This window comes from Mustela putorius, unplaced genomic scaffold (assembly GCF_011764305.1).
Source record: "Mustela putorius furo isolate JIRA1106 unplaced genomic scaffold, ASM1176430v1.1 tig00000592_pilon_pilon_pilon, whole genome shotgun sequence".
Classification (NCBI taxonomy): Eukaryota; Metazoa; Chordata; class Mammalia; order Carnivora; family Mustelidae; genus Mustela; species Mustela putorius.
In genome coordinates, this window is record NW_025421426.1 from 2376697 (window position 1) to 2394289 (window position 17593).

At 45.6% G+C, this 17593-nt stretch overlaps 1 protein-coding gene across 1 annotated transcript; it reads left to right on the plus strand.

Annotated features, from left to right (window-relative positions):
- The first annotated feature begins 281 nt into the window (after positions 1–281).
- Positions 282–17214, plus strand: LOC101678691 (1,25-dihydroxyvitamin D(3) 24-hydroxylase, mitochondrial). Its single transcript, XM_004759878.3, has 12 exons — positions 282–966; positions 1151–1341; positions 2524–2617; positions 4457–4553; positions 6762–6853; positions 7489–7600; positions 9064–9209; positions 12455–12621; positions 13629–13707; positions 14199–14399; positions 14496–14615; positions 15736–17214. The coding sequence occupies exons 1-11, from the start codon at positions 709–711 to the stop codon at positions 14604–14606; spliced, it is 1548 nt and encodes a 515-aa protein (XP_004759935.1). The 5' UTR covers positions 282–708; the 3' UTR covers positions 14607–14615; positions 15736–17214.
- The last annotated feature ends 379 nt before the right edge of the window (positions 17215–17593 follow it).

Here is a 17593-nt window from a genome sequence, read left to right on the forward strand (position 1 = left end):
CCCGCCGGGGCAGGGCGGGGAGGCGCGCTGGGCGCACACCCGGTGAACTCCGGGTGGAGTCCGCCGCGCTCCCGCCCGGGGAGCAGCGCACCCGTCACCCGAAGCCCAGGCGCCCTCGCTCACCTCGCTGACTCCATCCTATTTCCACCCCCAGCCCTGCCCCCCCCCCCGCCCCGGGTCCCGCGTCCCTGCGAGCCAGGCCAGCCGGGCCCTCTCCGCCCTACTCGGCGTGCTCATTGGCCACCCAGGGCCTACCCTGTCTCCATAAATACATGGTCCCTGGGCATGGAGCGTGGAGAGGGATCGGAGGAAACCGCCGCGCCGAGCAGCATCTCTCCACGCTCCCTGACACCTCCTCTTCGCCGCCCCAGACCTGGACGTCCGCCTCGCAGATCCACAGGCGGACCCACGTCCCCCTTCCCATCCTCTTCAAGAGACACCAACCCCCAGAGGCACCCCTCCAGCCCTTGGGGCCAACGCTCGGCCGCACCCGCGCCCTGAGGCTGCCGCACGCGGCAGCACCAAGCATCCTTGCCGAAGGTCCTTTCTTCTCCCGGCTCCTCTGCCGCGCCCTCCATCGCACCTGCGGGCCCTCTTTGCCCCTGTCACCCAGAATCGCCAAAGCCCCAGATCCCGCCGGCCCCTCTTTAGCCAAGTCTCGTTTCCCGGTCCCCGCGCACTTCCAAGAGCCCGGTGTCCCCCGTTGCCATGAGCTCCCCCATCGGCAAGAGCCGCTCCCTTGTCGCCTTCCTCCAGCAGCTGCGCCACCTGGGGCAGCCACCCAGACCCGTGACGTCCGCGGCGTGCGCACCCCCCGGGCCGCGGGAGGTGCCCCTCTGCCCGCTGATGGAACCCGGCGAGGCGCAGGACGCGGCCGCGCTGCCGGGCCCCACCAACTGGCCGCTGCTGGGCAGCCTGCCGGAGATTCTCTGGAAGGGGGGCCTCAAGAAACAGCACGACACGCTGGTAAATGCCTCGTCGCGCCCCAATTCCCTCTCCCCTCCCTGCCCTGCGCTCCAAACCCTCGGCGGGGCGGGCGGCCCGGGCGCACAGTGCGCTCGAGTGTGGCGGTAGCGGCGGCCCCGGGAGGCGGGAGGAGCGCTCCCGGGACTGCGAGGGATGCGCGCTGACTCGGTGCGGCCGGCTGCAGGCGGAGTACCATAGGAAGTACGGCAAGATCTTCCGCATGAAGTTGGGTTCCTTCGACTCGGTGCACCTGGGCTCGCCGTGCCTGCTGGAAGCGCTGTACCGCACGGAGAGCGCGTACCCGCAGCGGCTGGAGATCAAGCCCTGGAAGGCCTATCGCGACTATCGCAAGGAGGGCTACGGGCTGCTGATCCTGTGAGTCCAAGAGGCAGGATGGGGGCTGGAGCTGACGCTCTGGAAAACTGGGAGAGGGTTTCCAGCGGTTGTTCCCCCGTACGCCGGGGGAACACGAAAGCCTGCACCCGGGGCAGTCTCGAATGCTTGCTAGATCAGAGTGGGCTGAGAAGAGCCGCACTGTGCACCCAACACCTGCCTTCTTTCTGGCAACCGGGCAGGGCCGTGCCTTTTCAATGAAAAAGCGTTACCCACATCGTGGTGTTCGGACTTTTGGGCGGGTTGAGGTTCGGAAGTCAGCCTGCCAGGCCAACGTATTATATACAAAGTTATCCCTTACGATCGCCTGTAATCCCCTCTTGGGAGGTCACAAGCCAGAAATTAACTTCTTTTGCTTTTGACAGCTACCTTCCTATCTGGAGGGCACCCGTTCCCCCTCCAGAAAGACCCCAGTCTAGTCAGAAAGGTAGGACATCACAGTGGCATTCTTTTAGATACATAAATGCCATTATGTGATCGGACTCCTCTGCTTTCTAATTGTTAGCATTTAACAAGTTATCGCTTTTAAAAAAATTCAAATTGTAATGCCAAATAGTTATATTTTTCAGGTATGATTACTGGAATTAAAAGCCATAGTAATGCGTGGTGCATCACAGGCTGTGTGGTCTGGTATGGGGTCAGGAAGAAAGTGGATAATTAGAACAGACTTTTACAGCTCCAGTGAACCTCTGACTGTGTATTATTTGGAGGCAATGACAGAATTCTAGGATTGAGGTGTTTTGTGACTGTGACTTTCAACCCAAGTCAATGGATTAAGAGAGGAAAAATTTTCCTCAAACAGCTCTCAGTTGCTGATGAAGGGGAGGTTCTGGTGCCCACTCTTCCTGCTGAGAATGGAGGCATGGGGCCTCCCAGATCAGCCCTGGCCAGGGCACCTCAAAAGCCCTGAGCCCAAATTACCTGGACTTCACCTTTCTGGCGTCATCTCTGGTGGGGAGGGAAGGTGGTTTTTCATTCTGTTGTCAAACCAGCCCCAAATATTCCAATGCTCACATCCTCTGGAGAGCTCTTGCCATGATTCTGTGTTCATTTGATTATATGGTTCACATAGTTGCAGAACTGGGGGTGGTGGTGGTGTGTGTCTTTGCTTCTCCTTTCTTTTCCTTTCAATTTGCCCTAAATATAATTCTGCTTCTCTCCTAGGGAAGGAGAAGACTGGCAGAGGGTCCGGAGTGCTTTTCAGAAAAAACTCATGAAGCCAGTAGAAATTATGAAGCTGGACAACAAAATCAATGAGGTTTGCAGACTGGGAGCAGCTTTCTAGGGGTCTCCTGGGGAGGGAGAGATGTTTATGGAACTTCAAGTCATAGCTACAAAGTGCAAGCAATTTGATGGTTCAGGGGTCTTCCTTTTCTTCCTACTCTTCTCCACATCCTCCTCCCCAAACCCTCATTCGTCCTTCCTTCACTCTTTTGTAAAGTAACCTCTCAATAAGGGAATGATTATAAGCAGAGACTGCGATAGACAACAGCCTTGAGTTTGGATCTCAGCCCTCCACCCCCGAACTCTGTAACTTGACTTGATTAGTCCCTTAGCTTCCCTAAGCTTCACTTTCCCAATCTATGCACTGGGCGTGACAGCTCCCATTCCACAAATTTGCTGGGGGAATTAAATGAGATAATGCTTGTAAAATTCCTAGGCCATTTGAGCTGGGTTTTGCTGGATAAATAGGAGCCTTCAAGACCGAAGTTGGAGAAAGGCATTCAGGCAGAGAGAGTAGCTTGCTGAAAATAGGGAGGCATGAGATAGCACGGTGCGTTCAGAGAATAGTATATTCAGTGCAGCCAAGTGGCAAGGCTTTCTCTGAAATGATGCTGGACAGAGGGCAGCTCTTAATGTTTCTGTACCACGGTAAGGCATTTAGACATTATCCTTTAGTCAACAAAAGGCATAAGAGGGAGGGATTTAAGCATACAGTATTCTCTTTACTTCTAATCACTCTGGGTGTTTATTTGGAACTGAACTTGAATCCAGATAGGATCAGATAGGTGTAAGATTACAAACCCAGAAGGTTTCAGTGGCCAGTTAATTCATATACAGGTGGAAGGAAGGCCCAGCAGGGATTTTAACAAACAGAACAGTGCGTGCCCTTTCTAGAAGGGACAGCAGCCCCAGCTCCAGCAAATGACTGCCACATGGGAATGCAGACCCAGGGTCTCCAGATTTAATCATTATATATATTTTTTTTGATAAGTAGTGAAAATTGCATAGGTTAATGTGAAATTTCTGGAGTTTTTTTCAATAGTCTTTTTTTAATAAGCTATGTGGACAAACTCAAAACAGCCATTGGTTACACAGATGGGCTTTGTAGTCACACTTACCTTGTTCCAGACCCCAGCGTGGCCACTTTCCAGCTACCTGTCCAAGGGCGAGCACCTCAGCCCCTCGAAGCCTGTTCTCACCTCTGTTAGGCAGGAAAGGAGAGTAATGACAGTACTTTCTACCTCACAGGGCCGTAGTGAGGATCAGCTAAGATAACACACTTCGCGTGGTCCTTGGTATGATACAAGCCTTGTTAAATGTGATATGTTAGTCATCAAAAACCCTGATTTTGGCAGCTGGCATCGAGAGCCCTTATGTAACTTGTCCCAGGTCACAGAGCTATTTGGTGCAGGAGCTGTGTCCCAAATTTGTGGATTTTTCTGCTTCCAAGTTCAACACGCTTGAACAATACCAACCAGTAAAGAGACGTTTGCTGGCCCAGATATATGGAAGTGGCAGACCTCACGGGGCTTGATGGGTTGTGCCAACAAACACTTGGCTGATTCCTCCTTCATGGCTTCGTCCCCATTCTGATTAGAAGAAATGTTTTCCTTTTCTTAAATTTAGATCCGAAGCGGAAACCTAAGCTTTAGGATGGTTTCAGGAAAAGCTGAGAAAATAACCTGGGACAAGGTTGTTAGGACAGAAGGTGAGCCCCCAGGGAGAATATATAATTAGTGTTGCTTCAGAAGGAATAACATCACAGGCAGTGAGTAAACAAAGTAGCAAGGCCTGAAATTAGCTTACTGAGCCTTTATACTTGTGTTTTCCTTCAATGACTGAAATGTATCTTCCGTGGTTTCTTTCTTTTAAGGTGTTGGCTGATTTTATGGGTAGAATAGATGAGCTCTGTGATGAGAGGGGCCACATTGAAGACTTATACAGCGAATTGAACAAATGGTCATTTGAAAGTAAGTTGTTTACTGTCTTGTTTGTTTGATTTCCTAGTGACTCTGTCAATAACTCTTCTATAATCATACACTGTTGCTGGCAAGGAAGGGCCATTTGTGCAGTCTTCTCATGCTTTCAGGCACTCAAGTTATGCTTTGCACTATGGGTTGTTTATGTAGTCATTCAACAAACATTTATTGAACACCTGCTATGTGCCCAGCACTGTGTTTAGATTTAGAGACACAGCAGTGAACAAAACAGGCAATGTCTGTGTTCCCGTGGAGCTTCGAGTCTAGTAGGGTTGACGATCAATAAGTAAACACACTTTAAGATATATTTTTCCAAGGGGTAAGGGATTCAAGAAAGAACCTAGGTGCCCAGAGGAGGCAGGTCTGCTTTGGGAAGGAGACAGTTAACGGGAGACCTAACAGAGCAAGCCATGGGGCATCCGTGGGAAGATGGTTCCAGACTGTGGAGACAGGAAGGCCAAATATCCCCAAGGTGGAAACATGAGTGATGTCTCCCAGGCTTCCAGTTTGCTGGTGTGCGTGGATGGTAAGGGAAGGGAAAGAGGGGTGAGGAAGACCAAGCCAAGGGCTGTAGGTTCTGGCCAGAACTTGAGCTTTCAGTCTGAGTCAGATGGGGAGCCATGGAGGGTTCCAAACAGAAAAGAGGATGATCCCTTTCTTTGAGGAGCACTGCAGGAACAAAAAGCAGAGCTCTGCCTGGACCAGGAGGCTGCCCCGTGCGGATGCAGGCAAGGAAGCTGTTTCCATGGAATAGGTAGGCACCTGACTGAGGAGGTCTGAGGCTGTGGAAGAATCTGAGAGAGCTGCCTCAGCTAAGCTCGGCCAGGGACTGCTTCGTGGCGGTGGTGCCATATCAGCTGGGGCCTGGTGGATGAGTAGGAGTTCGCCAGGTGGAGGTCAAGGAAGGAGCAGAGAAGATTCTGTTGAAGGAACAGGAAGATGTTCAGAATGACCAGAGCATGACCAACAAGGGAGAGGCAAGGCGAGGGAGCGGATGGGAGGAGCACGGGGGCCAAAGCTTGTAAACCAGGGATGGGAACTTGGCTTTGAGCTTGGAAGTACCTGGGAGAGGTATAGAGGGCTTTTAACCAGAAGGTGGCTGGGACTGATTTGCTGGGAGGCTCACTCTGGCTGCAGATGGGAGGGTTGGAGAGGGTCTCCAGGGTGGAGCCTTTTGCTGTGACCTGTCTCCACCATCAATTCAGCCTCACTTTAAAGAGAGACCATTTGACTATCTCAGCACATTAGAAAGCTCCATGCAAAGAAGAAAACCACTGAAGGTGTTAAGGGAAAGGGGAGGAGAATAAAGCAAGGGAATGATTAGAGAGGAGAAAGGAAGTGTATGTTTTGGAAATTGTCCACTGGAAATACCCGAATGAAGGAGTATCGAATGCATGTCTTTGCAAGTCAAAGAAGATCGGCGGTTTAAAAATTATTGTTCAGCGTTATGAGACGTCTCGAGGAGGGCAGTCCACAGCTGGCACTCAGCGATGTCCCTGAGTACTCTCCATCTTTTTGCTCATTCATCCTTAACTGGTTGGCTTGTTGCAAAATGGCTGCTACCCTTCCCGGCCTCACCTCTGCATTCCAGGCAAAAACAAGAAGAAAAGAGGGAGGAGCAAAGCCAGCTGTACTTGCCCCTTTTATTAAGAAAGCAAAGGAGTATTTTCCTTAAGCCTCATTGGCCAGACCTGGGTCATGCCGCGTCTCAGGCTGTGACAGGAAAGCCTGGGGAAATCAGGGAACAGGAATGTCACCAGAGTCTTGGATCAATCCAGTCTCATTGCCTGAAGGTTGATACACTATCGCTCTAAATAAAATCGGAGATCTCTTAAGGAAGAAATGGGGGAGAATGAGTATCAGGGAGGCCATTAACAGTGTCTGCTACACATAATATCGATGACAAGCTCTGACAAAAGCAAGCATTAGGAGACATTCATTCGTGTATAAACATGGCTGTATTTTCACCATGGCATTTCTGACTAGGAGGTTCTGCAGAGGATAGGTAGGGTCAGTGGACATGGAGACAACTTCTAGAAGGTGAGAAGAGTGTCATGCCCCTTTCTCACAGCCTTTTTCCCTTTCCTCTTAGAAAAGACCTCGCTCTTACAAAAGATGGATTCAAACTTTTAATAGCCCGCTACTCACAGACCTCAGTGCTGCTGCGATTGCGTAACTCTTGATTATTTTAAATGACAGGCATCTGCCTTGTGCTTTATGAGAAGAGGTTTGGACTCCTCCAGAAGGATGCAGGGGATGAAGCTTTGAACTTCATCATGGCCATCAAAACAGTAAGCATCCCCCCAGGAGAGCAGGTTTCCCGATTTACAGAACTTCACGCACGTGCATCCCGTTTCCCCACACCTATTTTATTACACTAGTTAAGTGTTCATTTCAACGCATTGTATGTTTTCACGTGTGTATGTGCACGTGTGCTCGTAAACCAGGAATCACGCTACATCATCGTCGAGGCACGTCTAAATAGGTATTTCAGTTAAAAGACAGTCAATTAAAATACTGTTTGAAAAAGAGTCTGAAAATGTTCAGAGGTAATATTTTTGAATCGTTTTGATCCCACATGGATGTGATAGATTCCGTGAAACTGGTGTCAAAATGTTGGACATGGGGAAATTAATGGAAAGGGAAGTCAATATGGAAGAGATGGTTTTCCTTCTTTCTCCTTCTTTTTAAATGTGTAGGTCCCAAGATCACATTTTTTTACTAAGCACATCCAGTGGAAAATCATCCCGAAGATTATTTTCATTGTGCCATCAAGGCGGGGGAGGGCTCTGCGCCCAGCACGGGATGGGGAGAGTTCTGTCTTTGTGGAAGCACGGGGTGTGGGTCATGTAGGGCGCTCTTCTCCCATGTGACAGTGGTCTCTGAGAGGTAGTTACCGGAATGAAAGGCACTGTGTTCCTCACAGATGATGAGCACGTTTGGAAGGATGATGGTGACCCCAGTCGAGCTGCACAAGAGCCTCAATACCAAGGTGTGGCAGGCCCACACGCTGGCCTGGGACACCATTTTCAAATCAGGTAATGTGACACACACACACACACACACACACACACACACACCCCTCCCAGCCCCATCTCTGGAGCTGCTGCCAGAAGGCTGGAATGATCTTCTTGACTTCATGACCTTGATCCTTTGATGGAGTTGCCTCTCCTGATTGTTTCCAGCTTTGGAAACATGAGTTTAGAATCCCCCTGGTATAGGAAATTCTAAGGAAAAGATGGCTTTGTGTAGTCTTTGGGAGCTAGAGGTGGTTAAAAGCAAGAGCTCTGGAGTCAGAGATACCTGGATTCAAATCCCAGCTCTGTCATTGAGGTTGCAGGTTGACCAAATGTGCTGTGTCACCTTCGTCCTCAGAAGTCTTGTCTCTCAAAGAGGCTAATAACGACAATAATAATACTTACCTCAATGCGGCTGTTTCTAGGTCTAATGCAGATAATGTAAAAACCTGACTTATCTCGATACCTAATGATTCTGAGCTATTTCTGCCACATCACAAGGAGAATATTGGTCCTATGAGTTACCAATATGTACTAGTAAGAGGATCTATATCATATCATACCATGTCATATCTTTTATACACACAGAACCATATACTCATTTAATTCTCACCAACAACCCTATCAAGTAGGTCGTCTATTAGCCCTGAGGGACAGAACTGAGGCACAAAGAAGTGCCTTTGTCAGGATGACATGCTGGCTGATGGCAAAAGCCAGGGTTTGAAGCCAGACCGAAGGGCTCCCAAAGCTCTAGCTTTAGCTGCTCTACCGCTTACGGTCGTCGTTATTACTGTCAACCTCGCTGTTAGTATTATTCCGGTGGCGGCTTGCCTAGGGGATTGATATGAGGGAGACATGGGTCTAGAACATTCTCTACGAATGTTAGAAATTTCTGCTACCATCGTCAGCATGCAGGGCACTGCCCTTGAGTGTGTGTGTGTTCGCGTGTGTTTACGTTTGGTGACACTGGGGGAGCTTCTCTCCTCCCCTGCCGTCCAGATTTGGGAGCCAAGTCCCACCCTGCCTGTATTCGTGCGTGACCACATCAGCCAGACACCTGGATCTGGGTGCAAGTTCGGATCCTGACAACAGACCCAAATCCCATCTCTGTCTCGTGACAATTTCTTCCAAACTCTAAGCTCTTACTATTTGAAACCATGACCTGAGAGCAGTGGCAGCAGCACCTGGGAGCCCATTAGAAATGCAGACTTCCAGGCCTGCCCCAGACCCCTGATTCAGAATCTGCACTTTAGCAAGATGCCCCGGTGACTCTTCAGCATGTTAAAGTTTGAGGAGCGCTGCCCCCTTGGGCCCCGATCCATCCTTGGTTTCTTAACGACAAGGCAACATGAGCTCCTTGAAGAAATGGTCAGTGTCCCTGAAAAGGCCTTTTAGTGTCACGGGGAGGATTTTATCTGCGGTTCTCTGGCATTCTTTCTCGTTACTGTCACCTGACTTCCATTCCCTCTTCTCTTCTCCAATAGTCAAATCTTGTGTCGACAATCGCTTAGAAAAACATTCTGAGCAGCCCAGCGCAGATTTCCTCTGTGATATTTATCACCATAATGAGCTGTCCAAGAAAGAATTGTATGCAGCAGTCACAGAGCTCCAGCTGGCCGCCGTAGAAACGGTAAGGGGCTTGATGTCAGTTCGCTAAATGAATGAGCTGGAAAATCTTTTTCAGGATGAATTTTAAATACTCCTTCAACTCACTCAGTCCACAAGGATTAACTGAGCAGTGACTTAGCAGAAATCAACAGTCTCCTACGAGATGCTGTGGGAGACCCAGGGCACAGCCTTGGTCCTTCAACAGGTGATAGCAGGTGAATTCATGAGCTCTGGAGGGGAAAGTCAAGTGCCATGATAAAGACACAGGTTGTTACGGGAATTCAGAGGCAGTAAAATGCCACATCATAAAAGGACTTCTAAAAATTGAGTATGTTCTAAAAGGTTGTGGACTTTGCCCCCGAAGTGCCTGACTATGGTTGTTACTCTAAAAATATTGCTACTATCTGCTAGTCCATTTATTTTTTTCTGATTAAAAACATAAACATAGTGAGTCCAGGAAAACTTGCTTTTGACTTATATGAAATAACCAATTTGAAATACCAAGATTCTGTCCCCAGTGTGCTGGGTTCTCCTGGCAGGTACACAATCCAATCAGACTCCACAAATTCTGACAGGGGTTCCGGTGGGTTTGACGGTCTTCCATCTGTTCTTTGCACCATCACTGGAAAGACGTGTACTAATATTCCTCGTGACCCAACAGTTCATACACCTATAACTGCTAAGAAAAATATGTCCTGGTTCATTTCTTTCCATGTTTCCCCTTTCTTTCATGTTTTGCACCCAAAGATGAAGTAGGGTTTTCTATATCGGGTGGGGGCATTAAGGTCTTAATTTCTCCTCATGCTCCAGAAGGCTGTTAAAAGGAGGAATTCATTTTGTTCACCGTCATACTAAGTCACTTAACCTAAGAGGCTCCTTAGAGTGATAAAAGTAAAGGTTCACTGAGTATCTTTTGTTTTCAGCGGGAATGTGATCTCCATGGGAGATGACTTGGTTTTGTCGGCTTCCGTATTTCTAGGATTAGAATAGTACTTAGCATAAAGGAGGTGCTCAACAAATACTTGATGAATAAAAGAAAGGATTCAGAAACGACTGAGTGCCTACTGTGTGCTTGGCACTGTTCCAGGTGCTTGAGGGACCACCGTGAACGAGAGGCCAAGGCCATGGCCTTCATGGAACGGAACTGTGGGGAGGGAAGTCCAACTAGAAATGTGTAGATATACCAGTAAATAGGATTATTTCAATTGATGATAGGAGACATGGAGGAAACCTTCTGAGTGATGGGTTAGAAGGAGATGGAGAGGGGACAGGGTTCCTCTCCGAGGAAGTGATCCTGAAGCCGACTGAAATGATGAGAGAGAGGCAGCCAGGGGAAGATTTGGTGGAAGAGCTCTCCAGGCAGAGGAAACAGCATGTGCAAGGGTCCTGGAGCAGAAAGACAGTGGGAGCTGGAGACCTAGCAAGTGTGGTCAGGTAGACGCTGGAGAAGTCAAGGGGCCATATTAACCAGAAGCCTTAGTAAGCCATTAGGATTTTATTACACCTGTGATGGAAAGCCCTTGGGGTATCATAAGCAAGGGAGTAGCCTGATCAGATTTATGTTTTGAAAGGAAGGCTCTGGCTTGTATTGTGAAAGAAGGCTCTGAAGGAGGCAGAGCAGAAGCCCGGAGGCCGGCTGCGAGACGGATCTCCTCCACGGAGGTCAAGCCGGGATAGGTAGTGCCTGCGAGGTTTCCCAGGACATTTTCAGTCCCTGCAGTTACCGTAAGAGGCCCAGGCGGTCTTACAAGGCTTTGGAGAAAACTACTGTTATCTGCCTCTTGGAAACTCTATTTGGTACTTGTGGTAAAGGCCCCGCTGATAAGATTAAATGTTTCTTTTTTAGTCCTGGCAATTCTGGAAGTCACTTTTGGAAAAATCAGAGAAATTTGAAAGTGTATCTAATTTGGTGGCTACACCCTCTTCCTGTTTTGTCAATTGGACTCTTGTAATAATGCCGCCCTCAGTTCATTCGCAGCTGAGGCTACCGCTCCTCTGACATGAAGAAGCCTGCCTTGAAGGCATCTTCTTCCCAAAATAGTAAATGCCATTGGCTCCGAATCATCTCAAACTTTGCTCCTGTATGTCAGGGGTACATGGCACTTAGCAAAACCGTCTTCGTGTCTGCGATGACCATTTTTACAGGAATATTTGGCTTACATTAGCTAAAAAAAAAGCCTAAAAACAAATACATATGACTACCCTCGGTGACTATTATGAAGCTAAAAGCTACACTGGCTATTTCAGCCAGTATTTTCTATCCTCTTGTTGCCTTTGGAAAGGAAGCAAAGCATGACACTTAAGAGACCATGAGCCTCTGTCAGAAACTGTGGCTGATTCCTTCAAATACTCGACTCAGTGCCAGAATTTCTTATTTTGGTGTGGGCACCCTCCTGCCAGCGCTCTTTGCCTATGGCTGAAACCCAGGGTTTCATAGATAAGGCTTTTTCGTTTTTGTTGTAACTTTTTAGGGTGTGACAAAAGAAAAACCCCTCCCTTTTAAATTCCAGAAATGCAGCTTCTTGTTCATTTTCACTGTAAAATTAAAAAGAAAAACTTCAGGGGTGCCTCGGTGGCTCAGTGGGTTCTGTCTCTGCCTTCGGCTCGGGTCATGATCCCAGGGTCCTGGGATCAAACCCCACATCGGGCTCTCCGCTCAGCGGGGAGCCTGCTTCCTCCTCTCTCTGCCTGCCTCTCTGCCTACTTGGGATCTCTGTCTGTGTGTTAAGTAAATAAATAAAGTCTTTAAATAAAAAGAAAAAAAAAACAAAAAGACAAAAACTCATTAGCAACACTGCCATGATCTCCTTCCCTCTCTTCCCACCGAGGTATACTATTCATTTTCTGTATTAAGCAACTTTTGATTAAACGCTTTTTTTATTTTGAGATAATTATAGAGTCACTGCAGGTCTAAGGAAAAATAGAGGGGAGCCCCTTGGATCCTTCCGGCAGCTTCCCCCAGTGGTAACATCTTGCAACAATAAAGCCTTATCACACCTGGAAACTGACGCTCTCCTGTCACCAGTTCCACATGCTTCTTTTGTGTTCAGACAATTTTTGTATCAAACTGAATTGTAAGTGTCCTAATGCAGCTGATTATTTCAAAGAGCCTATGTTGATTAAACTATCCTTAATTGGCATTATTTTCTAAAATAAAGCTGACTTTTCAAATACCATATGGTGTAGGCATCAGCTTTCGTTCAGCTCATAATGGTTTTGAGGCAGTTTATTTGCAGAAACTCAAGTTTATGTCCATTTGCCTTTCAGACAGCAAACAGCTTAATGTGGATTCTCTACAATTTATCCCGTAACCCCCATGTGCAGCAAAAGCTTCTTAAGGAAATTCGGAGTGTATTGCCTGAAAATCAGATGCCACGGGCAGAGGATTTGAGGAATATGCCGTATTTAAAAGCCTGTTTGAAAGAATCTATGAGGTGAGAACACATGCTTAAGCCAACACAGATACGCTGGAAAACCATTCTCTTAAATATACAATGAGGGGTCTCCACACCCAAGACACCCATCGTCGACTCAGAAACATTTAACAAACTGCAAAATAAATAAATACATAAGCATTAGGACCATATTCTTTCACTATTATTCGTTTCCTAAATCATTTGGGCAAATTCTAATAAATCTCTAGAAAGTCAGTGTCCTCCCCTTTCAATCAGGAATAATAATAGTCTAATGAATGCTATAAGCTCTAATTAAGGTTAGGGGCATAACTGAAGGATATGAAAAGAAATTTAGCAAGAAAATCATATTATTATTTGATAAGACAAAGAGGCATCTTTGTCTTTGAGCCTCTGGGATAAAATGCTCTTTGGAAATTCTTTTTACACCCTTTCTGGAAAACAAAACTCACAACATTTTAGGATTGGGAAAAAGATAGCTTTCACTTCAGGAAGGGCAGAAAGGAGAAACTTAGAACAAAAGTCAGGCTTAAGGGTGATGCGGGAAACACACACATTTGCAGTCCAGAATGAAACAGGAAAAAATCAGCTCCTAAGCAGTTACTGGGGAGTTAACCAATACAATAAGGAATAAAAACAGGAGGTATAAATTTGGGGAAGAAAGAGACAGAACCTCTCGGGATGTCTGGGGGTTCAATCGATTAGGTGTCCTACCCTTGATTTCAGTTCAGCTCATGATCTTGGAGTTGTGAGATCAAGTCCAGTGTCAGGCTCAGCATTGGGCTTGGAGCCTGCTTAAGATTCTTTCTCTGCCCCCCCCCCATTTATAAATGAATTAAATAAAATAAAACTTTCTTTCTAAAAAAAAGAAAGAGATAGAACTACTATGTGAGAGTTGTGATCATGCTCCCTTTTTGAGTTTGAACTTATGCAGGAATTACTTATTTAACCAGTATCTCCATCCCCACTGCTATTTGATCTAGAGATTGGTCTGTGCTCACCTTTACATTTTAATTTTGTTTTTTCAGACTCACCCCAAGTGTGCCGTTCACAACTCGGACGCTTGACAAGGCAACGGTTCTGGGTGAATACACTTTACCCAAAGGAGTAAGTAGGATTCGTGCAATCTGTACCTTATTGAGCTTTGAACGATACACTTTCCAAAATATCCGTCAGATCTCCATAAACGCTTTCCGTGGGAGAACATTCATTTTGGAAATATGTATATCTTAGTATATAGCTGACATGTTGCATTGTATGGTGTTAGGACTAATGGTTTGGGAAAAAAGAGATCTAGCTTCAAGCAGAGCCTTGAATGAGTTACCTAACCTTTGTGAGCCTCAGCTTTCTCGTCTGTAAAATGGGGATAATAGTGGAACCCACCACGTAGGGTGGCACGAGAATGTGATGCTAAATTTTAAACTTCTTTACGTCTTTATCACCCGGTCTATTTCTAGCACTAAATACATATGGGCAATCACCATATCATAAACTCGTGGGTTGCGTTTAAACTTGCAAGGGGGTCCCTTTTATCAGTTTTGCTGTTCAAATGTTTCCGTCTAGTTGTTTTACACCATTTGTGTTTCTGTGTGTTTTAGACAGTGTTGATGCTAAATACCCAGGTGTTGGGATCCAACGAAGAAAATTTTAAAGATTCAAGCCAGTTTAGGCCGGAACGTTGGCTTCTTCAGGAGAAGAAAAAGATTCATCCTTTTGCGCATCTCCCATTTGGTGTTGGGAAAAGAATGTGCATCGGTCGGCGACTAGCTGAGCTCCAGCTCCATTTGGCTCTTTGCTGGGTAAAGCTCTCATTTCTGCACTTGAGCTCTTTCGTATTCCACAAGGCAGGAGGAGAGAGGGTGTAATTCTGCCTTTTTGGTGCATGTGTGTTCCAGATCGTCCGCAAATACGACATCGTGGCCACGGACAACGAGCCAGTGCAGATGCTACATCTTGGCATCCTGGTGCCCAGCCGGGAGCTCCCCATCGCCTTCCACCAGCGCTAAGAGCCTCAGGTGAGCATCTGGCCAGCTGTGAATGGCCCAGGGGTGAGCTGAGCTCCGAAGTCAGCGAGACTTGGGTTTGAATCCTTTTTCGCCACTGACTGGCTGGGGACCTGGAACAGTTCCTTAACCTTTCTGCTGCCATTTAAAAAAATTTTTTTTAATTTGTAAAATGGGGACCAAAATCATATCTCTCTAGAAAGTTGATATGTTACCAAATACTTACCCTGGATCCTGGCATCCACTAAGTGCTGAGTAAAGGCAAGATGCTCTTATGGGTGTTGTGTGTGAGTATCAGGGGTGGACAAACCCTTTCTGTAAAGGACCAGCTAGCAAATAGTATAGGCTTTGCAGGCCTTGAGATCTGCCCCAGGACCGCTGAACTCTGCCTTCTGGCTGGAAAGCAGCCTCCCACAATTTCTCGACAAACAGGTGTACCTGTTTTGTTTGTTTTCTATCGCTGCTACAACAAATTACTAAAATGAATTACATACAAATTGCTTAAAACTTGTATTAAATAATAAATGTATTACCTTGACAGTTTTGTAGATCAGAAGTCTGGCCCAGCTCTTACCAGACTAAAATCGAGCTTCTGGCAAGGCTACATTCCTTTCTATGGGCTCCAGGGGAGAATCTATTCTCTTGCTAATCTGGGTTGTTGGCAGAATTTAGTTTCTTAAGGTTGTAGGACTGAGGTCCCTATTTTCTTGCTGGCAGCTGCGAGCTAATCCCAGTTTTGCTTAGTTCATGACCTCTTCCTCCATATTCAAAGCTAGCCAGAGCAACCTGAGTCCCTTTCCTGGCTTCGAATCTCTCCTCCTTCTGCCATTCAGGATAATCTTTCCATGTCAAGGTCCATAAGCATAATCGCATCTGCAAAATTCCTTTTGCCATGACTTCGCAGGCTCTGGAGATTAGAGCATACACATTTCCTCAGAGCCATTATTCTGCCTACTAGGACCATTCCAATAAAACTTTATTTATAAATACAGGTAGCCAGACTTATCTGACCACAGGGCTTTCTTTGGCATACCAAACCCTGAAATATAAGTGTATATATTTGCTAGCCTGTGTTAAATATCATTTACTTATACTTCTTTAATATGTAATTGGGTTTTACTTTATTTTCCAGATTTTTTTTTTTTTTAACCATGACCAAGAACAGCAATGTTTACCCTCCCACAAGAATGGTGCTTATGACTTCTACATTCCTGGAAAGCTAACTTCAATCACCAGAGCATCAAACAGCACAAAAAGAACAGTTAGGCCCTGGTGTTTATACTCTTTCTTCAGTACAATTGTTCTAGAAGCTGCACCATCTGACTGTCTGTAAAGATGATGGTATTTAATAAGATTGTATCTGACTCAGGAAACCAGATTGTTGGGACACAAGGCACTCCGAGGAGTATACTGCCGGCTTCCTTGAACCTATGTCAGCACCACCTTGGCTTACGTAAAATTACTCCTAATACCGCTTTCTCTTGCACCTTCCGTGACGTGACAAGGAAGCCAGGCATTTTCCAGTTAGTCTGGCAAAGTCACTAAATGTTTCTGTTCCTTCCCTACCAAATTCACTGCTTGGTTCTTTACTTCTCAAAAGTGAATTTACATTTCACAATGAAAGACCTAACGTAGGCTAGCTAAACTGTCTGAGGCTTGCAGTAATACTGGCAATCCGTTGATTGTAACTCTGCTTAATGTAATATTTGGGGAAACACTTATAAACAAGTAAGCACTTAGAAACAACGTAAGCAAAGCTATATGTTAAAGTAATCTGGTCTCTGTGAAACCGTATTTTTCCCATTTTGAAATTGCAGCATTATTGGGAAATCAGAGAATAACTCTATTTTAAGAAATACTTTGACGAAGTCAGAACCTCTAAGAAGACCTTAATGATTCACCATGGCATCATTTTGTCAAAGGATTCTGAAATTCTTTATTTAGCTAATGGATTTCCCTCTAGTGTTAAGAAGTAGATCCACAGTTTTTAAATTGTGTATCTGTGTGTGTGTGTGTGTGTGTGTGTGTGTGTGTGTGCTGTAATGACAATTTGCTTAAAAGTCATTTTTTAAAATATATATGGTATTTGATTTAGGAACTATGGTTTAGGACAATGTTCTAATGTCCAGTTATAGTTTAAAAATATTCAGTGACTTCTTATGCTTTGGTTTCCCCTCTATAGAAAAGTAGTAAAGTGTACATATATTAGAGATTAACTATATAAACCATTTTATGTGATTTGACTTCCTTGAGAAAATACAGTTTCATAATGGAAAATGCATAGAGATTTACACCGTACTTAAAACTTTGTAAAAAAATGTGTTTACATACAGTTTATTTTTGTATACATTTACTACTACTTTTCTTAAAGACATACTATATATTTCTGTATATTTGAGAAAGATTTCTCTTTCTAGGTTATATTTTGGGGATATTTCAGAAGCATACATTTATATCTTTTTATTTGAATCTGTACCTATCACCGAGATAAGTGCATGATATCTCCCTAATGTAAAATTATTTTTAGAATTGCAAATCTACATGTGTTGTCAGATCTCATTTATATGCCTTCTTAGAATTATCTGAAAATAAAAGTTTTGAAACATTCTAAGACGGTTTTCTCTTTGTTGCATTTGTTATATCAAAATTTACAGTTTTAAACTTCGTCTTACTAGAAGACTTTCCCAGGAAGGCCCTTTGACAAGCCCCATAGCACAAAATCTGGTCTGACAAAAAGGCGGAATTCCCTAACAGTTTTACAGAAAGATGATCGCTTGAGTGGAGAAATAATTTTCCCTTTTTTTTTTCAATATTTTTCAAGCCCATTTAGTTCTGTCTGAACCACACCTGACACCAGATGATCGCAAACACTCCCCGGTGATCTCGTCTGTTCTTTGTACACTGGCCATTTTGGCCTTCTCAAAACCCAAAACTTGTTGTATTGTCCTTGCTTCTGTGGTGTCCCATTGCTTTCATGTAAAGATGCAATT

Coding starts and splice junctions, on each gene's coding strand:
- LOC101678691 (XM_004759878.3), top strand. CDS start 709: ATGAGCTCCCCCATCGGCAAGAGCCGCTCCCTTGTCGCCTTCCTCCAG. Junction 967..1,150: donor AGAAACAGCACGACACGCTG/GTAAATGCCTCG, acceptor GGCCGGCTGCAG/GCGGAGTACCATAGGAAGTA. Junction 12,622..13,628: donor TGTTTGAAAGAATCTATGAG/GTGAGAACACAT, acceptor TTGTTTTTTCAG/ACTCACCCCAAGTGTGCCGT.